The 26,011-nt window shown below is 50.2% G+C and overlaps 1 protein-coding gene across 5 annotated transcripts in view; it reads right to left on the minus strand.

Annotated features, from left to right (window-relative positions):
- Positions 1-26,011, minus strand: part of ARHGAP39 (Rho GTPase activating protein 39) — a 149,286-nt gene that overhangs the window by 48,360 nt on the left and 74,915 nt on the right. For all 5 annotated transcript variants that reach the window (XM_072851778.1, XM_072851776.1, XM_072851777.1 and 2 more), the window contains exon 2: positions 16,697-17,128. In XM_072851778.1, the coding sequence (XP_072707879.1) occupies positions 16,697-17,128 (432 nt within the window). The remainder of the gene's footprint in view (positions 1-16,696; positions 17,129-26,011) is intronic.

The following is a 26,011-nucleotide window of genomic DNA, read 5'->3' on the forward strand; positions in this document are numbered from 1 at the left end:
CTGCTCTAACCAAAAGGCCGACTGGTCCTACGGCAGTGCTGCACTTGTGCTGCTTCGGTATTGGAAGGGTGTCCCGAGGTCTCCCCAAAAACCTTCTCTTCTCCAGGCAAAGTTAGCCCGGCTCCCTCATCTTCTCTTCACACATCATGTGCTCCAGCCCCTGACCATCCTGGTGGCTCTCCACTGGACTCGCTCAAGTTTTTCAAGTTTTTCTTGTCCTGGAGAGCCCCAAACTACACACAGTTGCCCAGCTGTGGTCTAATGAAGAATAATTGCTCCTCTTGACCTACCGGCTATGGGCATGGTGCTATAGCCCAGGATGCTACCAGACTCCCTTGCTACCAAGGCGTACTGCTCATCTGCATTTAGCATAGAGTTGCCCAGGACTCCTGGGTCCTCAGCAGAGTTGTCACCCAGCCAGCCACTGCCCAGAGCAGTTTAGTCCATCCCAGCTGCTACATCTGGCCTTGCTGATCTTCCAGAGGTTCTTGCCAGTCTGTCGTCACTCCTCCAGCCTGTCCAGGTCGCTCTGAATGTGAGCCCTGACCTCAAGCAGAGCAGCTTGCCTGTGGACTTGATAAGGGTGACTTCTGTCTCCTCCGCGGGTTATTGACAAGGCTATGGAACAGGACAGGTCCCAGGATGGGCCTGGGAGGAGCTCCCCTTGCAGCCAACCATCAGGGTGGGTATGAACCATTAATCCCCACCCTCTGAGCCTGATGATCCAGTTTTTTACCCACCTAGAAGTGTCCCTGTCTAGACTCTAATGTCCCAACTTGGACACAATGATGCCATGTGAGAATGTGTCAAAAACCTTGCTAGAGTCAAGGCAGATGCTCCCATCATCCAGATACGTAGTCATATCATCACAGATGGCAATCAGGTTGGTCAAGCATGATTCGCCCTTGGTAAATCCATGTTGGCCACTCCCAACCACCTTTGTGTCATCCACGTCCACAGAAATGGCTTCCAAGAGAACTTGCTCCACCATCAAGGTAATGCTGACCAACCTTTAACTCCCTAGAGCTGTGGGCAGATTGCTTTTCCCTTGGCTGCCACCCTTACAGATGCCACCATACTTCTGCTCAAGCCACCCTCAGCATGGCACTCCCTTGAGTAGCCTCTTCCTTCCCAACCCGATCATTTCTTGCCTACACCCTCGCTCGCCTTCTATTTAAAAAAACTGGCAAAGCCTGGACCTCTGCAAGAACCAAGTTGAAGACCTAAAGAGGCATCGGGAGACATATTTAAATCAAGATGAGCACTAGTTCATTACAACTTGAGACAGCTGGCAAGACTATACGGAGCGCATCTCTCCACAGCAGCAAGGCTGTACATTGTCTGTACCAGAGACACACGCCACATCTTCCTCCATGTGCTCCTCCTTCCATGAAAAGGAGACAAAACCATGGGTGGGGTTGGTGCAACCATAACTTTAGCAATATCCCTTTCTCTTTTGTAGGTGGACAAACAGCTGAAGCAAAACCCTTACGCAAGACAGTGTGTTTTAAGTGCTTTCAATGTATTTCCCTATCCTCCAGCTTCTGTTGGGAGGCTAAGCAGGACTAAGGCTTTGTACCCAAATCCCAGTCCTGTTTAAATTGTACTATATGATGTACTTAAGTCAATATACTTAGCTTGCTGGGACCATTTATTTTACCAGAAGCAACCTAACCTTCCTCTAAAATTAAAATTAGCTTTTAACTCAGGTTCTGAATTTGCCCCTAAAGTCAGTTCAGCTAAACCAAACTAAAAGCCCTACAATTCTGGATGGCAGCAGTCAAGCAGGTGTTTAATGTGGTCCAACCAATGCACCAAAAATGAATTCAAATCAGTGCTGAGCATCTTCACATTCATGCAGATGATGAAATTATTGCAGATATGCCAAGACATCCTCACAGCACGCCGTCTGCTCGGCAGAAGCTGCCTGTACACGCTTCACGCCACCATGTGCCCTTGATATTGTGACTTTTAGGGCTTTGCCATATTTACAGACAGCAGTACAGCTGTACAGGTGTATTGTGTCCAGCTCTGGGGTCCCCACCAGCACAAGACAGACATGGACCTGTTGGAGCGGGTCCAGAGGAGGCCACGGAAATGGTCTGAGGGCTGGAACACCTCTGCTATGGGGAAAGGCTGAGAGAGTTGGGGTTGTTCAGCCTGGAGAAGAGAAGGGTCCAGGGAGACCTTCTTGTGGCCTTCCAATACTTAAAAGGGGCTGATAAGAAAGACGGGGACAGACTTTTTAGCAGGGCCTGTAGCTATAGGACAAGGGGGAATGGTTTTAAACTGAAAGAGGGGAGATTCAGACTAGATCTAAGGAAGAAATGTTTTATGCTGAGGGTGGTGAAACCCTGGCCCAGGTTGCCCAGGGACGTGGTGGATGCCCCATCCCTGGAAACATCCAAGGTCAGGTTGGACGGGGCTCTGAGCGACCTGCTCGAGTTGAAGATGTCCCTGCCCATTGCAGGGGGGTTGGACTAGATGACCCTTAAAGGTCCTTTCCAACCCAGACTATTTGATGATTCTACAATTCTATGATTTGCATTAGACTAACATGCAACAAAAATGCTATATGCATTATGCTAAATGCAAACAGAATGGTTATTCCTCAATAAATGTCAATCTGAATGTTTATCCCAGAAAAAGGAGGCCTTGTAACATGTTAGTCTACTTTGAGAGATAATAAACATCAACACGGTCTTCTTACTGCAATGGGAAGAGATCTCCCCACTAACCCCAGATCTCCGTGGCTCTTCAAGGCAGCCTGAGGCTGCAGCTCAGAAATATTGACTTTCAGATGCTGGAGCTATTCCAGAACAACCTCGTGCAGCGACAAGCCTGGCGCTCATACCAGAACACGCTGCAGAAAAACAAGTCTTGCTCTTGCATCTCCAACCCCTGCTGCCTGCATCAGGCATGTGATGCACCGTGTACCAAGAGCTGGAGGGTGCTCACAAGCCTGACAATTACTCCTGAGTGCTACGCTGTCCTGACCAAGGGAATTAAGACAGCTTAATAAGGGGAAAAAAGAAAAATCAAATTCAAATGGCACAAGATGAACGCACCCTCCGGCTCCCATCCTCCTGCACCAACCCCCACATCACCTGCCCAAATGCAGTTGGGACCCAGGACTCTGGGCTAATCCCCTACTTGACTAATGGGATCTTATATGAGCTTAATTACGCCGGATCCAGATTCCAAAACCGATTGCCAAATGTCTTTTATGACAATCGCTAAGTCAGATGCCTGGGCGAGGTTTTCAACGTGCTACTGAGATACAGCAGATGCTAAAAACTCCCAACATTTGCCGTCTGGTGGGGCTGCACTGCTTCATCTCAGCACACGTAGGGCACGTGCACTGCAAGGTCCATCGTCTCCGGTACTTGCAATGCCCACGCTTCCCCGGCACGATGCTGATGCAACCCTCGGTGGGCACAAAAAGGAGCAGTGAACCTCAAAACTGCAGGGAGCATCAGGAGCAGGAGCACCAACACCAATCCTGGAGCATGAAATGCCAGCAGCTTCTTTTGTACTGCAGTGACGTACAAGAAGGAGCAGCACATCTGGAGGAGCGGCACATCTGGAGGAGCGGCACAGCTGGAGCTGCCTCTCACCTCCTGCCTCACTTGGAGCCGGCGGTGTTTGCAAAAGGCAGCTTTGCATTTTTTCCCGGTGGGAGCCCTCTCCCGGTGTGGACCTTCACCCAGCTGGGGTGGAGGACACTTCAAAGGTGATTTTCCATTAATACCCTAAACTGTGGATTGCAAAGGCTCCGGCATAAACACAAGTCTGCTTCTGGCAGTTTTAGCATGGGAACCTCTGGCAGAACAGCAACTATCTAATAAATTAGAAAAAAATAAGTCAAGCATTTTTCTTTTCCCCCCAAAATAGGAAGTGGCACCATTTCACAGCGGCTTGGAGAGCGGCATTGCTTTTATTTTTAAAATAAGGGAAAGTGACTTGACTGAAATAGCACAGCTCGATAGCAAAGCCAGGAATAGAAATGAAATCCCAGCGCCTAATCCTCTGTTCTAATCACTGGCCTGTAAAGCTTCATACTCTTAATTACAGCCACTGCTTCTAATAAAAGTTAAAAGATGTTTTTCTTTGCAGTTATGTAAACTGTATTTTGGGTCTGACGATCTACGTAAGCACTTGGCTGCATTAGACAAATATCCGTCTAATCCGGAGTCCTGTTTTGCAGTGGGTAGTGGAGAATTCAAGGAAAGGATATTAAAAAGAAACAGGACCGAGCACTTCGTCCCTGATTTCATCTTCCACCCTGGCTTAGAGCAAGAAATGCAAGATATGAACATTTTTCTCTAAAATATTTGAGAATAGTATGAGGACGGGGGTTAAATCTTGAGATGCTGTTAGCTTTATACTGGAAATGCATTTCCACTCACCGTCGTCTCCAAATATCCATGTACTTTTTCAGGTGGTTCATCACCCAAGAGCTTGGCTCGCATTGTTATCATTTTGACTGCAATAAGCGTGCAGGACAAGAGCATGGTGAGCGAATGGAAATTAATGAAGGAGCCCGTGACACCTGTTGAGCCCAGAAGATGGGTTTCTGAACGGCATCATGTTAAACTTCTCATCTGGTGCAAAACACACCCAGCCAGGTGGGGTGAGACCTGGCATGGCCGGCACCCAAGTGCCTGCGGCACTGGCAGGGGGTAAAGAAAACTGAAGCCAAAAGAAGGCGAGTGAGACAGTCTCCCAGCCGGGGCAAATCAAATATCCAGACAAAATGGGGCTGCTGAGAAATCACAACCGGAGAAGAGGGATGTCCTAAAAAGATGTCTGTCATGCTCTGGCATCGCTGCTCCCTGCCAGGCAATGCCCCATCCCTGGAAACATTCAAGGTCAGGCTGAATGGGGCTCTGAGCAACCTACTCTAATTGAAGATGTCCCTGATCATTGCACGGGGGTTGGACTAGATGACCTTCAAAGGTCCCTTGCAACCCAAACCATTCAATGATTCTATGAACTTCTCTAGACCCCTGGCCAATGGAGCCAACACCAACCACGAAGCCCACCTAGAAGTGGCTCAATACTTGAGTTTCTCTAACAAGGTGAGCAGAAGTGAGGTGGGGGTCGGTCTCTTCTCCCAAGTAACAAGTGATAGGACAAGAGGAAACAGCCTCAAGTTGCGCCAGGGGAGGTTTAGATTGGATATTAGGAAAAATTTCTTCACCGAAAGGGTTGTCAAGCATTGGAACAGGCTGCCCAGGGAAGTGGTTGGGTCACCATCCCTGGAGGTATTTAAAAGACGTGTAGGTGTGGTGTTTAGGGACATGGTTTAGTGGTGGACTTGGCAGTGCTAGGTTAACAGTTGGACTCGATGATCTTAAATGTCTTTTCCAACCTAAATGATTCTATGACTCTAAGCATCTGTGAAACCATTAAATCTTCTCTCGACACTTAAGAGAAGGTGGCAATTGTTGGCGACCTACAGTAGGTGATCACAACAGGTCATTCACTTACAGGGGCTCAAGACCCAACAGCCACATGGAAACCCAGCAGCAGAAATGCAAGGTTAACCCAATTGACTTCCATGATCCTCATGACCTGCTTAGAGGCACTGCGAGAAATGTAAATAAAGGCATGAATAGAATAGAATATTTCAGTTAGAAGGGACCTACAATGATCAGCTAGTTCAACTAAGTTGCTCTTTGACCATCTATGCTCGTTAGGAGAAATCCACAGTGATGCCAAGCATCAGCAGATGAGAATCTCAACTGGAGAGCAAAAGTGCTGGGCTTTTGTCATGATATGGGTGGGAATGACCCCAGCTAAGTCGATACCACGGGATAACATAAGACAAAAAGATGTTGGAAGACAGTGAATTTGGGAGCTTGGCTTTCTGTGCAGCCTCTGTGCAATGCGCAATCTGCTTGCAGCATGTGAAAGTGATGGAGAAAGACGCATGATCTGGAAAGTTATTTCCTGCAGAGAGCTCTTGGCTTTAATTACAGTCCAGAGCCCATTCCCACCCTGCCTCCCATGCTGCAGATGAAGCTGCCTGTCTCCCCTCAACCCCGATGGTTCCAATTAGCATCCTTCCCAGCATCATGCCTGACAAGGTTTGTGAGAGTTAGGATCTCATGGAACCAGCAGAAGAGTATGAAGCCGAGGGACTGCCTGGTAATCATTAAACCAAAAACCTTCAGAGCAACTCAGCTGTGATGGATTCAGCTGTTTGAAATGGGCTGCCTGAAGGCTGTTGGGTGGAAAAAGGAGTTTGAGCCCGAGCCCTGCCTACTTGGATACTGGACTATCCCATGTCCTGAGGACATGAATCCTTTTATTGGGCAAGGCGTGTCCAACAGAAGGTGAAAATGGGAAGTGAGAGGACACAGGAGAGCAAGGCAAACATGTGCTGCACCTGGTAGTAAAACCATATCGACCTTCTTCCGCACTCCGTCATGGAGGCCAAAGCAACAGCAGTTTGGTGCAGGTCTATCTAAAAGCCCTCGAGGTGGCCCTGGAAAGCCCATGCCGTGGTCTGGTGGTGCACCCCTGGCAGCGGGTCAAGGCTGTGATCAAAGCATTAAAGGTCACCACCTCAGATCTCGCTGGGTTTGTTTGTAAGGTGGAATCTCACATCTGCTGAAAAATAACCCAGTGACCTCCTCTGCAAGGCTTACGGGGGAGGAGGGAAGAAGGAAACGGGCATGGCGAGGGAAACGGCAGGGATGTGGCTGTTCTGCTACAGGCAGCAAATAAGAGGGAAAAAAAAAATCTCAATTTCAGTAATACCTACAGTTTCCTCAAATGTTCCCTCCCCCAGCCTGGCAGCATCCCTGTACCAGCGAGCGGGACTCCTCTGAGCCTGCTCCAAGGGCAGACAGAGCCCGTGCTGGATCTCCTGGCCATCGGAGCCAGGGGAGACCTTGGTCCCCCGACCTCCTGCTCCGCCCGCTGGCTGTACGCACAAATGCTTGCACAAACCAGCCCACAGATAAAACACCAGGAGGAAAAGGATTTGCAGTGGTATGCCGTGGCCTGGGTAAGGGATGATGTCCCTGCAGCGCTGGGGACCGGCAGGGTAGAGGGCTTCTGGACCATCCTCTTCGCCCTTCAGTGATGGGAGTGATGATGCAGCTATCTAGGGCTGATCTAGATCAGTGTAACGCAGCCTATCCGATGCGGTAACAGCAACCGGGGAGCAGACTCCAGGCTTCAACAAATTCCTCTTATTTTTTTGTCCTTGTAGTGGAGCAAAAACTTAATCAAATCATCGAATGATTTGGGTTGAAAGGGACCTTCAATGATCATCTGGTCCAAACCCCCTGCCATGACCCGGGTCATCTCCCACTAGATCAGGTTGCTCAAAGCCACATCCATCCTGACCTTGAACACTTCCAATGATGGGGCATCCACAACTTCTCTGGGCAACCTGGTCCAGTGTCTCACCACCCTCATCATAAAAAATTTCTTCCTTCTGTCCCATCTAAACCTACACTCTTTCAGTTTATAACTGTTGCCCCTTGTCCTGGTAAAATCTCTCCATCTTTCTTATCAGCCCCCTTTAAGTACTGAAAGGCCGCAAGGTCTCCCTGGAGCCTTCTCGTCTCCAGGCTGAAGAACCCCAACTCTCTCAGCCTTTCTCCATAGCAGAGGTGTTCCAGCCCTCTGACCTTCACCCAGAAGAAGCTCCTGACTCCAGGCCTTCACTCCAAGAGTCAGTCAGGAGCACAGATCAGAAAGAAGCGGGTCGACACAGCCATCGAGAACACAGCACATCCTTTGGAAAACTCTTCCTATGGTTAGTTATCTCAGCATTAAATATTGGCCAAGCTTTATGGACTTAACGCATAAAAACATTGTTTAAGCCATGGCTGCCCCTGTTCCAACCTTGGGATATTGGCAGTACCAGGATGGCCATTTCTAGATGAACACACCACGGAGGTGTAAAGGACACCAAATGCTCTTTCAGAACAAGTCCTTCCACGGCAGGCATGCAGAGGAGAAGGCTGCGCTTGCAGAAGTCACCTTGGCTGCTTGCAGAGGGTTTTCTAGACCTCGAGAGCGGCTGCTCGGGAAGCAGAGACGTTGAGTCCTCTGATACCAGCAGATGGAGAAGGCAACAAGGAGCAGAGCTGATTTATTGCCACTTTCAGAAATGCCAGAGTGGTGTTCCTGGAGCTACATGGGTTTTATATGTATCCTCCACACTCTTTCTCTGCGGGTAGCCCTCAGCACTTGGGTTCATCAGCTGGAAGGGGACAAGTGGCAACCGAGCTGCCCACTCCAGCAGTGATGGTCACATCCCTCCTCTGTCCGAGCTGCCCATGCCACCTCATCGAAACACCCCTTCTCTGACCTCAAAGCAGAACAGTTTGGCATGTTGTAGTTTTTAAGAGATCGCAACCCAGAAGAAAGCCCATCCTACAAACCCTGCGTGAACCTGCGCTGAGGCCAGGTCCACGTGAGGGCTCACAGCCTGTGGAACCACTGGCAGCTTTGTGTCCTGGGTGGAGCGCTCCTAAATCGAGGAGAACCACTTGCTCTTGGTGGTGGTGATGCAGCAGGCTTGTGCTCCCCTTCCCACCACGTAGCTGGTCTGCTGGTGTGATGTTGACCCAGCTGCAGGAGAAGAGCTCCTCGACACCCAAGCCCTGAGATGGAAAGGAACATGCCCCATGTAGCCAGCACCCGCAGCATCCTCACGAACTGACCTGCCACCAGGCATGGAGATGTCATCCAGCTGGGAAAATCCAACCTTTTAGTGAAGAAATGCTCTGAATTTCATGCATTACACTACTGCTGGAGACAAGACGTTGGGAAAGAAGGTCTTTGGGATCTGCTCGATGCTGCAGCCTTGCTGTACAGCTCTGTGAAGCAACCCCAGGTCCTTCCTCGGTTTCTCTTCACAGTGGAGGCTTGTGTTGGAGGAGGGCTGGGAATCTCTGCAGGGACCTGGAAAATCCCCATGCAGCAGATGCTGCAGAGACTTATGTCATTGATCCACCTGCGCTCCAAACCCGAGCACGGCAGGTCTTCCCAATGCCTTCAGAAAAAGGATATAAATTGAGAGAATTGCAAACAAAATTGTGGTTTTGTGGTTTGTTCACATGAGGCACAGCAAAACAGCTCCCCAGACGCTCCAAACACACATTTTCTAGGTTTGAGCCATCTTTTAAATTGCAGAGCTGCTTTTTTTGGGCTTTTGTAGTCAGAAAATGGCTGCTGCCTGCACCAGGGAGAAGAGTTTGTGTTTTACAGCTGTGCATTTACCTGCAGCCTCCCCGCTCCTGCCCCAGACACCCGACAGGACCGATTACCATCATGCCTCAACCCCAGACAGCTCTGCTGCATCCCGGGGATTGGTTTGTAAGGGAATACCCCTCAGCTATTTCAGCTCAGCTACACTTAATCCAGGAAGATTTAAGTGCTGCATTTTATCTTCTCCAATATCACACCAGGCTTCAGAATTGGGGTGAGACCTGCAAGAAAAGTGCAAGCCTTGAGAAATAACTTGGGCACAATTTCACAGCAGATGGAACTTTGGTAAAGAACCCCTATTCTTAAAGAGTCCTGCGTGGTGGTCCAAGGAGAGCTCTCCTGATGGTCAGAGAAGGTCCACTTGCTTGTCCTTCAAGCCTCCACTTGTCACCCCTCCCTGGTGAAGCAGGGGCAGAGATGCTGCCTGCTGGTGGCACAGCCAAGTTCTCCGAGAGTGACTGCATGAGCTCCTCCGAGCAGGTCCTCTCTACCCCCTCGAAGCTTTCTCCAAGGATTTTGAGCAACGGGAAGACTGCACGGACCAATAACCACAGACACTTTCAGACAGCGTAGAAAAACCCAGTGACCTGACACAAAACCCAGCCGACGCGCCGGCTGCAGCTTGCTCAGAGATTTCACAGCTGTCATGTTATGCTTTGTAGAAAAGTTACCGTTTTAAGACAAGCAAGGCAAAGTCTAGGGCAAGACAGCATAAGCAAGAAATTTCTGCTGGGAAGCACTCTACCTTTGCTGACCACCAAGACAAACCTGCTACTGAGATCCTGAAGATGAGCAGACGCCAGCTCACCAAGTTGAGACAACACAGCAGTGCTTCCTACCGCGGTCTCAGGAGCCAGATCCAGCTGCTGATTTTAGCTACGTGCAAATCCCATGTCACGACAGCAGCGTAAGGCAAGTCCAGCGAGACCCAAGTGCTTGGCAGCAGCACATTCCCTGCGGATGCAGGGGCTGACGGCATTCCCGACCTGCACACGTGTGATGGGACCAGCCCCAACTTGGTCCACTGCTGCACTGAGGACATGAGGAACGGACTTGGAGCAGCCTCCACCATCTCCTACCAAACCAGATGCTCTGGTTCCTAAATCCGCCCATCACGGCAGGGCGTGGGGCACCTCTGAGTGCAAACTCCAATGAGATCAGTTGCTCAAGACTTGCCCACTTCCCCTGACCTCCCTTTTAAGACCAGACAAGTTCAGCAGGGAAACGCTTAGCCAGAAACTTTGTTGAAATGACTATAAGACTTAATGTTATGAAACTTGGAGCAGGAGGTTCCACCAGATGACCTCCAGAGCTCCCTTCCAGCCTTGGTTCTTCATGGAAACAAAACCAAGCACTGGCAAAACATCTTTTTAAATTGTCCTACCAAGGAGACTTCAACCATGTCTCTGGTTGAAGGTGACTACTCAACCTGCCCCACACCGCCCCGTTTTCTAGATCCACCCCCTCCCCAGCCTCACAAGTAATCCCCTTCTGTTTCCTCCTTTTGATGCAAATGAAATATTTCCAGTCGTCATCTCCAACACACCATTTGATGCCCAGGTCCATCCTCATCTCAGGGTTGGTAGGGTTGAGGCTCAGAAACACCAACCGTCCCACGCAGAGGTGACCCCAAATAATTGCCCCCCCCTGATATTGCACTTATCGGCCCAATCTCAGGGTCCCTCCTTGGCTGCCCATGTACAACAAGGTTCAGGTGCAACTCTGGGTGCTGAGAGATCAGTGGTCCCAGGAGGGATCTCCAACACCCTTGAGCCCTGCAAGTGCTTGAGCAGCACCCAGCAGGTCTGGCCTTGCCAAAATCAGCCCTCTAAGGTCATCCCATCCCTGGATTGCCCCATCCCTGGAAACATTCAGGGTCAGGTTGGACGGGGCTCTGAGCAACCTGATCTAGTTAAAGATGTCCTTGCTCATGGCAGGGGGGTTGGACTAGATGATCTTTAAAGGTCCCTTCCAACCCAAACCATTCAATGATTCTATGGTCCCTACAGCAAAGGGCTGCAGCAGTGCTCTTCATCGAGGAAGACTGAAATAAAGCAGTTTGACCCTCACCTCCCATGGCTAGCGTTTATACACCCACCAGGTCAAAGCCACCGCTTTGGTGGGCAGCCAGCCACGCAGCATCAGAGATGTCACCGAAAGCAGGGCTGGAGGTGTCTTGAAAGATCACGTAAGTTCAAGATCTGGCTCACTATCAGTCAAATTTCACCTCTGCTCATGCAGGGCATCCACGGTGGTATACATTTTAATGCTTACAAGCAAAAGATGAGGGTAAAATTAAAAAAGCTTCGTCCACAGGGTCACTGAGAGCCAGCAACTGTCTGACCTCCACCGAGTGGCTTCCTGTTCATGCCTCAGGTATGGTACGTACGGTACGTACGTATGGAGGCATGGTATGTACTGCCTCCTTCTGCAGAAGCTTTCATGTCTTCAGGTATTTTAAGCCTCACAAGAAACGCCTGGTTCATCCGCGCTGTAATGCTCCTTGCCTGAAGCAGCTTTCCTAAGTTTTAAGACTCAGACAGGTACAGAAACAAGTATATTCTACAGAAATAGATATTTTTTTTGGCTTCTGTCTGGAAGTTGCTCGAGGTCAGAAACCAACACTGAAATGCAGAGATACCCCGAATGCTGAGAAGCTCGAGGCACAAATGCCTGAACTGGCTCTGCCCTTTGCAGCTGCTATCACCGCAATCAAAAATCAATTTTTAATTTGCACAGCTCATGTTCGGCTTATCTGTCCTGGGTCTGAGAGCATCAGCTACTTCTGGAGATAAGATCTCTGCATCCCTGGAAGCTTTCCTGCAGATCGGCATAAGCAAGCCCTCCTTCTTCATCTGTGCTTCGCCATAGAAATCAGAGCTGGATAAAACCTCCTCTGGTCATCCAGCTACAGGCCATCCCCGGGGCCGTGGAGCAAACACTCCATCACAGCATCCCTGGCAGTTGCCTCCCGCAGCGTGCAGAGCCTGCACGCCAGCCTGTGCTTTACCCACTTCCACAGCCATTCCACATGGATTTAACCATTTAGCTGCCCGCAATATGCTGCTGCTACACCAACGTTTCTGCAGCTTCCCATCCACTGGACATCTACCAGGCTCATCCACATCTACCAGGCTCAACCATGTCTCCCCTTTCAACCCACAGTATCTACCCTTCCCTTGAGTCAGCTGCAGCAAACACCATCCCATTTCTGGTGGGAATAAGGTTGTTTTTGCAGCCAGACCTCCCTCGTGGCAAGAGCTGCGAGGATGCCCGGCAGCGACAGACCACGCGGCAGCATCCTCACCCCCTCCAAGGGTTCCTCGACGTTCGGAAATCTCTCCCTTAACGGGTCCCAGTAACCTTGAGGTCTCAGCAAAGCTTTCCAGGCTTTCCAGCGTGCCCAGTCCGGTTTCCCAGAGGGGAAGGTCAATGAAGGATTGTGATTTTTTCCAGCCAGGACATGAGGGTCAAGCGACTTTAGTGTGCTTCCATCGGAGTGGGATGCTGCCACGGTTTGGCTGAGCTGAAGGGACAACACCGTTGTGTCACCTCCAGGGATGCAGGTGGAAACTGTCCACTGAGCAGGAATATCTGCTCCCTCTAGTGGCATCTGGTTTTTAATTTTTATTTTATTTTTAAAGCTAGGAGACCTGGTATTCGCTCTGTGCCAGCCCCCAGCAAGGCCAAGGCTACGAATTGCCAGGGCTGAAAGGTCACACAGCCCTCCAGCAGCCAGGAGCAAATCAACCCCATGGCTAGCTTCCTCTCCTCCACCAGCAAAGCCAGAAGAAGGTTTCCACGGGTTAAGCCTTTCTATTTGAGAGCTCAGGTGCAGTCCTCCCTCCTCCCACCCTACCCAGCAGCTTTGCATCCCATAATACACCTGCCTAGCCCAAGCACTGGAAAAGGAGAGAGAATGTGTGGGTGGAGGACAGGAAGGATTAGTGATCTGCAGTGTCCACACTAGCTTCTGCGGTCCAGCATGCAAGCGCTACGGGGAATGGACCTTCCCCCAGGAAGCCACTGATCCTGCACGTGTTCCTGCAGCAAAGCCCAGGAAGATTAAAACCCACCCACTTGATTGCTGTTAACCCCTCACACTGCTTTGGGAACAAGCTCCTGCTTCACCAACCCTCTCCTGGGCTGCATCCAGAGCAGCGTGGCCAGCAGGTCGAGGGAGGGGATTCTCCCCCTCTACTCCGATGTCCTGAGACCCCCCCGGAGCACTGCGTCCAGCTCTGGGGTCCCCAGCACAAGACAGACATGGACCTGTTGGAGCGGGTCCAGAGGAGGGACATGGAAATGGTCAGAGGGCTGGAACACCTCTGCTATGGAGAAAGGCTGAGGGAGTTGGGGTTGTTCAGCCTGGAGAAGGCTCTGGGGAGACCTTCTTGTGGCCTTTCAGTACTTAAAGGGGCTGATAAGAAAGATGGGGGCAGAATTTTTAGCAGGGCCTGTAGAGACAGGACAAGGGGGAATGGTTTTAAACTGAAAGAGGGGAGATTCAGACTAGATCTAAGGAAGAAATGTTTTACACTGAGGGTGGTGAAACCCTGTCCCAGGTTGCCCAGGGATGTGGTCGATGCCCCATCGCTGGAAACATTCAAGGTCCGGTTGGACGGGGCTCTGAGCAACCTGCTCGAGTTGAAGATGTCCCTGCCCATGGCAGGGGGGTTGGACGAGATGACCTTCAAAGGTCCCTTCCAACCCAAACCATTCAGTGATTCTATGATTATATGATTCACAAAGCTCTGGAGTGGGTGCAACGGGCTGCTACCGCCCATGGCAGCACTGAGGACCATGCCTTTCCCCGACCTCCAGGTTCCTCCTGGAGCTGCCGTGAGGTCTGGAGAAGACTTAGTGATGGGGAGTTTAAAAAAAAGAGAGAGAAAACAATGTTCCCATGGGCAACTGGGACCGGTTCAGCCCAAAGGCTGGGAGTACTGAGCAGCTCGTTTGCCAGCCGTGAGACGAGCTGTTGGCCGTCCCCACCAGGGAGAAGTGGAAAATCCATCCCAGGTGCTCGCTGCGTAAAAAATAGAGCTGCAGGAGTAAAACACCTGAGAAAGAAAGGGAGTCCCTGAGCCCAGCCTGCTGCAAGACAGAGCGTTCCCCTGAGGGGAGCATGTTATGAACCTGCAATCCTAGAAACAAAACCCAATGATTCTGGTCTGCACACCCCAAAACAGGCTCCAACAGTGGTTGCTCCCGTTCCTTGTGCCCAGGATGACTTCCCCTGCCCATCCAAACTCAGGCATGGGAGATGGGATCCCTCCAAGTGAGGGCAAGTGCTGGGAACCCCTCCGGCCATGATCCAGGCAGCAACTCATTTATTCCTCTTGTTGCTTGGCATCATCTACGCAGATTGCAAGAAGGACACATGCCTGGACAGGGCACATGCAGGAAGGCAATAAACCACCTGCAGCTCAGCAGCATTGAGCTGGATGGAAGAAGAAGGAATTGGGCAACCCAGAGGGTGGTGGGGAGGTGAACCCAGGTGGGATGGAGGTGTAGGGCAGCGAAGCAGAGTTACAGATCTGGGCAAGGAAAGCGTTTGGCGCTGGGAGGGAGGAGATGGGAGGGAGAGGAGATCTTTGTTCACACGTGGGCCAGCGAGCATGACAACAGGGCCCTGGGAGAAAGGACAAGCGGTTTCAGCACAACTCCAAAGCCTGCCTGGAGTCCCTTGGTCTTTATCCTGAAACTCTCCAGGAAAGGTATTATTTTGCCATACCTTTGCAATGCCCAGCACAAAGGGGTGGGAGAAATATATTCTCCAACTCAGCTACAGTCAAACGAGGCAAGACGCGGGGCGGGCAGGAGGGTTATGGCTACTCTGGATGCTAGTAGTTTCATTTGACAAAGCATTCCCACTCCAGAGGGAATCTGTATTCCCCACAGCTGAGGATTTAGTGTTGCCAGATGCAGCCTGCACAAGCAGTCTCTGATGGACGATGTTACTTGAGACCACAAGCTAGAAGTAGGGGTGACAGGCAGGGTACAGTAGGCTGCTGCCTGTAGCAGGTCATAGAATCACGGAATGGTTTGGGTTGGAAGGGACCTTTCAAGGTCATCTAGTCCAACCCCCCTGCAATGAGCAGGGACATCTTCAACTCGAGCAGGTTGCTCAGAGCCCCGTCCAACCTGACCTTGGATGTTTCCAGGGATGGGGCATCGACCACCTCTCTGGGCAACCTGGGCCAGGGTTTCACCACCCTCAGCATAAACAATTTCTTCCTTAGATCTAGTCTGAATCTCCCCTCTTTTAGTTTAAAACCATTACCCCTTGTCCTATCGAAGGTCAGAGCTCGGTATTTTTGGGGATGGGCAAGCAAAGACTAGCTTAAATAGCCAGCAGCATACCCTGAAAGGACCCAGCTAGACCTGGCCACCGTGGGCAGCCGTGTCTGCCACCCAGCATCCTTGGAATTGAAAATCAAAACTGTCTACCTCTCCAAACAGCACCTGCCTTGCGAGGAAAGATGCCATCCCCACATTCAGCGATTTTATCCGAGGATCTTCCAAAAGCTCGGGGAGATTAAGCCTACCCTCACGGGCTAGACGCGCGGAGGCAAGGCTGCGTCTGAGGTCCCACATGAAAGCACTTGCTGAGCTGGGAGTTCCTGTTCCCATCCTGCGTGGCCATGAGATCACCCAGCCTCAGTTTCTGTGCGCCAGCTGTAAGGAAGCAGAACTAGTTGCGAGCAGAAATTGTGCTGCTGATCGCTTGCCAGTGACACCGTTCGGTTATTAACGTTGTAAGAGGCATCGCTGAAGAAAATACAAATATATTAAGTAATGAACCGCCTGATTTGCAGCTTGCAAGCCATAAAAGCATGAAACAAAGCGCACAGAGCAGCAATGCAGACGTCTCAGTACGTTGTCCATATGCAGCTGGACCTTAGAAACTGAGCACTAACTCACTGTTCAGTTTGAAGCTTCTCCTTTACAAGAGAAATCATCTCTGCTAGGAGCTTCGCAGACCAGTGGGATAACCCATGGTTGCAGCACGAATCATGCTGCCTTATTAGGGAGATCTTATCCAGGGAAATAATTTAAAACCACACCACTCTCTAAAACCATGTATTTCAGAGGACAATAAATTATTTCTCTTATGTACCTTTCTGAAGGGAACATCTAAGTTGCCCCTAACAAGGAGAAACACCTTTCACAAGTGCTTATACCTCTTCCTCCTACGATTGTTTTATGGAGGAGCAAACCCGCTCTCTAAGACTTGGTGCACAGACCCATGAACAATCTAGCTAGAGGAGCCGTCCATAAAATACCTTTACACAACAGAAATAAAGAGCTGCAGGACAAGGGCTCTGCTCTCTGCTCTTCCACAGCGCTGGGAGACTATCAGGGTATCTGAACTTGCAATTTTATTGCACCAACCCATCACCGAGCTCAGTCGCACGCGTCTGTGATGTGCCGGCAGAGACAGCCTTGCTTTTACCTTTCCGTTTCTTCTTTCACTACTGCATACTGGGTTGACTGACGGCTGGACCTCTGATCCTGCACCTTCTCGCTGCCCTCCAGCTCCTGCTCCAGGGAGGAGCTGGTGCTGCCCTCCCTGCTGACATTGCTGCTCCTCCCAGGGCTGTTCTCCGTGGAAGCCCTCGGCGACTCCGTGTTCTGCTTCAGGGTCTGCAGCTTGGCCAGAGGGATGATATCGCAGTTCTGTGGCCGGTGCCACACTGTCCTCTGCGTGGTGGCATTGTAGTAGTAGAAACGGGAGGTGTTGGGGTCAAAGAGCTCCCACCACTGGTTTTCATTCGTGCGTTTGATCCGCACCCCGGCGGGAGGGTCCCACACGCACTCCCCTGTGATGAGGTTAGCATACATGCGCTCCCGGGTTCGAGGCTCGATGATTTCCACCCATTCCAGCCTGAGGGAGAACAAACAGAGAGAGAGAGACTTCAACTAGAAGATCTTTAAAGGTCCCTTCCAACCCAAACCATTCTATGATTCTATGATTCAATGCTTGCGGCAAGCGCTCGCAGCGTCTGGGGAGGCAGGATGGAGAAGAAGAGCAGCTTGGGTGAGGACAGCAACTCTTTCTTCCTCCCCCATCGACGCTGAGTCCGCAGCACTATTTACACTAAATACAGTATTTGCAAAGGGCTGCAAACCAGTCCCTGCTTTTCAGCTCCCAGGGGAATTCAGCAAGTCTGCAAGCCAGCTAAAACACACACCCGGGTTACAGCACCCCAGCATTCACCCCGGCTCACGGCTTCCACCCCGAGCCCTCTGCGTTTTACAGTCTGAACTGTTTGGGGCACAGACCCGGAGGCTGCAGCGTGCTCGGCGCGACATCGGTGGTGAAGGGCAGGGGGGAGGCGAGAGACTGAGGGACAGAGCCCAGCTGGAGGCACCAACCTGGTGATGAACCTACTTCTTCTGCAAGACCACCCCGCAGCTCTGCGCTGCCGTCCAGACAACCAAGCCTGGCAGCATTTGTCCATGCAAGACTGGCAGACGATGGCTTCAACCCCCTTCAGCCCAGTTGGAGCAGCGCTGCTCCCTGGCATGAATCCTGGTGTGCCGGCGCCGGGCTCCTGCACAGCTCTGCCAACATCCCTTCCCTCCGTCTCGATTTCAACACTGGGCAAAGGCGCCAGCTCTGTGGCATGCACGTCCCACCTCCGGCACCCTCCCCAAACCACCCGCCCCGACACACCTCGACTCAGCGATAACCACAGGCTGCATCAACACCGAAACCCAACAGTGGGAGGGATGGAGCCAGTGAGGAACAAACAGACCGGACCGTGTCCTGGGCTCCATGCAGAGGAATAGAACAGGATAGAATAGAATAGGATGGGATAGAGGGGAAGGGAAGGGAAGGGAAGGGAAGGGAAGGGAAGGGAAGGGAAGGGAAGGGAAGGGAAGGGAAGGGAAGGGAAGGGAAGGGAAGGGAAGGGAAGGGAAGGGAAGGGAAGGGAAGGAAAAGGAAGGGAAGGGAAGGGAAGGGAAGGGAAGGGAAGGGAAGGGAAGGGAAGGGAAGAGAAGAGAAGAGAAGAGAAGAGAAGAGAAGAGAAGAGAAGAGAAGAGAAGAGAAGAGAAGAGAAGAGAAGAGAAGAGAATGGAATAGAGTATTTTCAGTTGGAAGGGACCTATGGTGATCATCCAGTCCAACCGCCTGACCACTCTAGGGCTGACCAAAAGTTGAAGCATGTTATTAAGGGCATTGTCCAAATGCCTCTTAAACACTGACACGCTTGGGGCATCGACCACCTCTCTAGGAAGCCTGTTCCAGGGTTTGACCACCGTTTCGGTAAAGAAATGCTTCCCAATGTCCAGTCTGAACCTCCCCTGATGCAGCTTTGAACCATTCCCACGTGTCCTACCACTGGGTACCAGGGAGAAGAGATCAGCTACATGCATCAGCTACCCCCCCATACACATTTATTGAATTAGGAGTCAGTCTCACATTGGTCTCTGTGTAGAGTATGGAGCTCATCACCAAAATATGGAGCAGAAAATGAGGTTTAACCTTCCTCCCATTGCCCCATCCCCTGCTGAGCTAAGGACCAGGCACCATCAGCCCAACACGGTGACCCTGCTCACTCAGAAACACAGCAAAGGCGGGTATTGAAATCACAAAGCAGTAAACGGAGCTTAGAAATGCAAAAGAGAATTAAAAGAAGTCGTAATCCCAAAGAACAGACCATTTAACCAATTTTTCAGATTGCCCCAAACACTGCAGGTGTCACCTTTTCCTAATCTGGGGATACCTGAAGCTTACAGGCAGCCGCATCTTATTCAAATTCTTCATTTTTGTGTGGGCTTATGTAAAAAGATACAAGGGATGTTCGTATTAACTAAAATGTCTTACTTGGAATTTTTCCTTGTCTGCATTTATAAGTAAGAAAGGTAAGAAATAGTAATTCTTACTTAACAGTAAGAAAGGTATAGAAATAGATAAGGAAAAAAAAAAGCCCCCAGCGTGCTAAGCGAAGCTTATCAAACTAGGTGGCATTTAAAACTGACACATTCAGTGAGTCAGACAAGTGACGGATCGCATCTCGCCGCCTTTAACTGGGAGCGAGTCCCCTGTGGGATTTTCAGAAATGCCCAATTTGCTCAAGCACTTGCAAGAAAAAAAAGTCCTCGGGAGGGCACTTACCTGCCCCCGGGCAGCCAGAGACGCTGGCAGCCTGGCCCCAAGCCCTCCGGCTGGTCCAGCTCATCTTCCAACTCGATTTAAACCGCTGGATAGGAAAAAAGGAGCAGGCTTTTCAGGTGCCAGAGGTTGCCAGCTTTGCACAAACATATCTAAATGACGGAAACATCTCCAACTCTTCTTGGCATAGAGAGAAAAAGTTGCAGTTAAGCTTTTCCTTGCAGAACAGAGACTAAAAGCGCTCGGAGAAGTGTAAATCCTATACCATGCCTCGTCTTATTCTGCAGAACTCAGACCTAACGAGAAGTCTTAATGCAGCACGACAGTACAGCTGGCGGCCAACTCAAACATTGCAGAATTAAATATTTTCTCCAGGTTTGCACTGAAGTGATGCACCGACCCAGCATTTTCCATTGAAATGATTTTGGCCCTAGACTGATGTCAGCGCTTGGCTCCCAGTTTTAACGCTTCTCTTCGACCACCTTGGTTTAAAACAATCTCCACGGGGTTAAGGGCAGCTGCTTCAGCAGGGCTTTGGATCTTCCTACCAAGAAGATGTTGGGCTATCTGCACTGGGGAGGAATAAAAAGTCCTTCATCCAGGGTCCCTCCAGGGTGAAACGAGAGCTCAAGTGCTCCACAGTTATCACAGGGAAGCAAAAATAAAGTAGACTAGACTAGACTAGACTAGGATAGGATAGGGTAGACTAGACTAGGATAGACTAGACTAGGATAGGATAGGATAGAATAGATTAGAATAGAATAGAATAGTAGAGAAGAGAAAGGAAGAGAAGAGAAGAGAAGAGAAGAGAAGAGAAGAGAAGAGAAGAGAAGAGAAGAGAAGAGAAGAAATAGGATAGGATAGGGTAGGATAGGGTAGGATAGGATAGGATAGGATAGGATAGGATAGGATAGGATAGGATAGGATAGGATAAAAATAGCCCCATGGGGCCTGAAAAGATGAAGCTGTGTTTGGACCCCAGAACTGGATTGTCATGGGCTATAAATCAGCCTGGGTAAAATCCTACAGCACCCTAAAAGACAAAGTTAATATGTTAAGGAAATGTAGGACCTTTTGTTGTAGAGCCCTTAATTTCCTCTTGCTTTTCACTGTGAATTATCAGCTTAATAATGCTGGGAAGTGTCTGGGCTACAGGTTCTCTCTCTCTGTATCATTATTTTCCCTGCTGTTGGAGAAGAAGAAATTTAGGGTTCGCATTTCTCCTTTCTCCCCAGTCTTTTAATTTACTGGGGTAATTCATCAACTCAAGCAGCTCAATATGCTGCACCTTTGCAAAGCAGAGGATCAATAGCCAAGGGCCACTCTCCTCAGTCCTGTGCCGGGCAGCAGAAAGGGAGAACAACAAAAATCTTCCATCAGATACACAAATCCGAGATTCATCTGCCTGGAAGTCAAATAAAATCCACGTGTCTGGAGCGGCTGGACCTGTGGCACAGACAGGGAAGCTGATGTACCCGTGTGATAGCAAATTTGGAGACAGGGCTCCGATAAAAGCATGTCTTATTCCAAGCCCTATCTTAAGTTTTGCAAGAAGACTCTCCTGTTGCATTTTTTCCCCCAGAAGTGCAAACCTCAGGGCTAAAATTCCTGAGTATTTGCCCAAAATAGGGTCCATGCACAGTATTTCCCAGGTACAAGGCCAGTAGTGGGGATAACAGGTAGGTATGCAACGTGCTGCTGCCGTAGGTTCAGCACAACTAATCTGGGTACCAGATGCAGTCTTGGCCCAGAATTACCATCATTATTTACTGCATCAGCCAAAAAACCTCCTTGATGGGTAGTAGAGAAGTCTGCTGCAAGCTCCGGTAGCCAGACTGACTCAGACCTATCTCACCACAGCACTATGCAGCGCAGTAATCTAAATTTAAATAGCCCATTGAGTATGGTCCAAAACAGTGCAGACCTTATTGCTGTTGGGTCAAAGGGATTTATAACTGATGCAGGAGAGTGCCCAGGGAGCCTCAGACTCACGGTGCTGTCTAGAAAACCTCCGCCTCATCGTAAAGGAAAGGCTCCAAAAAGCCCTGAGACTCACCCAAAATCCATTTTTTCCCTGCACTGCCCAGAAAAGGAGCCCAGCCGATGCTCAGATTAGACTTCTGAAAATGCAAAGCCAGCTGAAATGAACCCTGGATTTACTTTAACTTCGTAACCTTAGTCAAAAGCCCATGAGAATCAACTGAACTTCAAGTCGCAGATGCCTTATTTTGCTATTTAAGGAGAGGATCCTCACCCTGAGCTTCCCTAGGAAGGAGATTCGGTCCTACAGCAGTGATACTATATATTTCCTCCTCCACCCCAGAGCAATACAGGATCGGAGATGCAGCGAGAAACCTGGGAGAGAACAAATACTCGCCTCGCCTCGTTGCTGTAGAAACCCTGCAAGGACATCCTGCTGTTCAGGTCCTCCGACTCATCTTTTTCAGTTGTTTCCACCACGCGCCCCATCGGTTTAATTGTCGTGGCACCAGTTGGTGCGTATTTAATGCACGGCAATGCCATCTCCTTGGAAACCCCTTTTTTTTTTTTTTTTGGGCTGAACGTAGGGAATGCTGAAGGGATGCTCGGGAGATGCTGTTGGTCACCTCCCCATGCAATGAGCACAAGAGCGTCCTCCTGATGGACCGCGGGCACGCGCGGGATGATGAACCTCCCATGCCTGCGAGATTCAGGCTGTGATGATGAACGATGGTTCATAACAACAATCCTGAGGCGTGGGGGCCATCAGAAGGCTTACAGCACTCGTGTGGTGATATACGTTGGGTTTTAATGAGCCAGAATTTGTATTATTAAGGTTAATGCGGCGTCAGAGAGCCACAGAGGCTCTTGGGCAACTTGGGTGTTGCTTGCTGAGTGACCCACTGCTCAATATCACCCATGCCTTGCCCAGTCATCACTCCAGAAAGCCACCTCTGTATCCTTCCTGACACCACAGCAATTAACGCCATGAGCCAATCCGATTAGGAGAAGCTTAAATTTCTAAGTATTTTACACTTAAAATGACTTGGAATTTATTGGTAACTGCAGTTACAAGGGGAAAAATAGCTGAGCAAGCATCTTTCTGTATCAGAGAGTAATGGGGTCAGAAGCCCGCATCGATTCAGCGGGCATCTCGTTCAGGAGGAAATGGCTCAGGGCAAGGATCTCCTGTGTAACTGGAGGGGAAAGAAGCTGGAAGGTTTTTTTTTTAACTCTTAAACCCTCCAAGAAGGAGCAACCTATGCCCAGGAGGATCAAGCAACATCAGCTTTACCCAGACCTAAAGCTGCAGGTTAATGCAGCAACAGCAATTCAAATTCCCACTCCTTGGCAAGGTTTTGGAGACCTGGCCCAAGCCTACCCTGGAAAAGCAAGAGCAAGGCACTTGGAAGCAGCTCTACAGCACTTGGGGTGCTCTGCTCCCCAAGTCTCTCACCCCTGGGTGATCGCTTTGGCATGGTGATGTTCCAGATCCAAAGATGTCCAAGAACCAAAATCCCCCTGTTAGTGCACAATCCCACAAAGAAGACGATTCCCATCTCATTCCCACCCTTAAAATAAAAATAAAAATTAAAATTAAATTAATCATAGAATCATAGACTGGTTTGGGTGGGAAGGGACCTTTGAAGGTCATCTAGTCCAACCCCCCTGCAATGAGCAGGGACATCTTCAACTCGAGCAGGTTGCTCAAAGCCCTGTCCAACCTGACCTTGGATGTTTCCAGGGATGATCTATAATCTATAATATAATCTACACGATGTTGCTTTGATTCTTAAACACCCTGGCTCTGAGCAGGACAATTTGGTTTATTATGAACATGTTATTTTGCAGGAATATTTTACTTAAAAGAATTGTTTAAGCCACCAGGAAAACGTAGTTCCTTGGTGCCAAGCCTTAGAAAGCCCAGGCTGATGAACGCAGGCACAGCACAGACACAGAATTGCTGAGCGTCAGCAATAACACAGTATTAACTGTAGGTAGGTAATAGTTAGCAGAATATCAAAGTGTTTGGGAGGTGGGGCTTGTTTCTGCACTAGTAATTTCAGTGCCAATGAACATTTTTACGAAAATATGTCATTAACCTGAAAGGTATACTACTTCTTCGCTAACTGGCCTGACAGATGCAGGCAGCTTGAAAAAAATCAGGGCAGGCTACCAAAGGAGCAGAGCTTCTTGCTACGGCAGCTGGAGCTGGCAGAAAAGCTTTGAGTAGGATGGAGTTACCAAAAAAAATCCAGCCTTTCCCACCGAGCAGGAGTTACCTGCTTAGGGTGCAGGTGCCGAGCCGGGGAGTTGTTAAATGGGGATGCAACGTGCCACGAGGGTTGGCTGACATGTGGATCCTTAGCAAGCCCTCAGAGACCAGGCAAACAGCTTCTGCTTCTCTACTGTTTGGTCCCCTGGAAAGCCAAACCACGAAATCGCTGTGTTGCCCACGCACGCCAGTCCTCGTCCTCCCTCCTCCTGCCTAGGGAATCATGCTGAGAGATGAACCCCCAAATTGGGCATGCTGCCCCCAAAATCCCAAGCTAACTGTGTTGTAGCTTGACTCCAGTTGTCCTGCATCCACCACACCACAGTTATGGTCCCCGGGCAAATCCCTCCTGTGATGGTCACCAAATAATTTCGATACCCCTCCCTCGCAGGGAACTAGGCTGAACCACAGCACCACGTCTTCTACGCGGGGTAGAAGAGCAGTTGCTATAGCTCAATGGGCACAGAATCATCGAATTGTGGTTTGGGTTGGGAGGGACCTTCAAAGATCATCCAGTCCAACGCCCCTGCCATGGGCAGGGACATCTTCAACTCGAGCAGGTTGCTCAGAGCCCCATCCAACCTGACCTTGAATGTTTCAGGGATGGGGCATCCACAACTTCTCTGGGCAACCTCTTCCAGTGTCTCACCACCCTCACAGAAAAGATTTTCTTTTTTATGTCCAACCTAAACCTACTCTTTTTCAGTTTAAAATTGTTGCCCCTAGTCCTGTCACTACAGACCTCGTCAAAAAGTCTGTCCCCATCTTTCTTATCAGCCCCTTTAAGTACTGAAAGGCCACAAGAAGGTCTCCCTGGACCCTTCTCTTCTCCAGGCTGAACAACCCCAACTCTCTCAGCCTTTCTCCATAGCAGAGGTGTTCCAGCCCTCTGACCATTTCCATGTCCCTCCTCTGGACCCGCTCCAACAGGTCCATGTCTGTCTTGTGCTGGGGACCCCAGAGCTGGACGCAGTGCTCCAGGGGGGTCTCAGGACATCGGAGTAGAGGGGGAGAATCCCCTCCCTCGACCTGCTGGCCACGCTGCTCTGGATGCAGCCCAGGATACAGTTGGCTTTCTGGGCTGCGAGCACACATTGCCGGCTCGTGTCCCATTTGTCACCCACCAGTACCCCAACTCCTTCTCCTCAGGGCTGCTCTCCATCCATCCGTCCATCCCCCAGCCTGTATGGATACTGGGGATTGCCCCGACCCAGGTGCATGAAGTAGTTTAAGTGTGGTACTTTTGGGTACTTTTGGGTAGCGGCCACGGTAGTACTTTTGGGTAGCAGCCACATTTTTGGTGCTATGAAAGCAGGCATTAATGGCTCAAAAAATGATGTGACAATGCACTTCTGTACCAGGGCGAAGGGGCAGCTCTCATTTAGTTCTTTTGGTCTCAATTAATGGTCCCCCCTCCCTTTTTAAATATATTAACACCTCCATCCTTAGATTTTCTCCCATTGCGGCACTCCCCAGCACAGACCCTCATCTGTGCCCATCCCTGGGAGCAGTTGGCCCACCAGCACGATCCTGGTGGATCCAGGCTCTGCAGGTCTCTCCATGCACAGGCACCACCCAGTGACCATCACAACACTTTAAGGAGACCACAAAACCATCACCTAATGCTCCTGCTGGCTCCATCCCTCTGCACAAGCTTTCGTAGGGCTGTGCAGCTGGATCGGCTCCCGCTCAGCTCTCTACCCAGTCCTGTATCAGGGCATGATGGATTTTTTTTGTAGCTCAGATGCACAAGCTCCTCACGCACCCACCAATCGATACGCCGCGTGGTCCCTGGGTCACCGGCCTGCAAACTGCTGAGCAAAGCAGGGAGAAAGCTCTTCATCACAAACAGCATCCAGAGAAGGTTTTCTGTTTGCTCGGCCCTTGGAGCTTCTTCTCCTGACAAAGAACCTGCTTGTATTAATGATGCTTTTGGAGGAACAACACCAACCAGCCACGGCTTGTGCAACAACGGGGTTTTTGTTGCTTTTTCATGCTAATAAGTTCACTGAAGTCTTACAGAATCATAGAATCATCGAATGGTTTGGGTTGGAAGGGACCTTTCAAGGTCATCTAGCCCACCCCCCCTGCAAGAGCAGGGACATCTTCCACTAGATCAGGTTGCTCAGAGCCCCGTCCAACCTGACCTTGGATGTTTCCAGGGATGGGGCATCGACCACCTCTCTGGGCAACCTGGGCCAGGGTTTCACCATCCTCATTGTAGAAAATGTCTTATTTCTTATCACTCCTGGAAATCGCAAGTGCGTTAGCCAGCGCGAGAGCCTCGCAGCCAGCATCTCCACTCCATTTCCCTGCCAATCCCTATCAAATGGAAGTTTTGTTTCTCTTTTTCCAAGCTGTAAGGTTCGAGATCCTGCTTTCCCACTGCGGGC

Source organism: Ciconia boyciana, chromosome 2, assembly GCF_034638445.1.
Source record: "Ciconia boyciana chromosome 2, ASM3463844v1, whole genome shotgun sequence".
NCBI lineage: Eukaryota > Metazoa > Chordata > Aves > Ciconiiformes > Ciconiidae > Ciconia > Ciconia boyciana.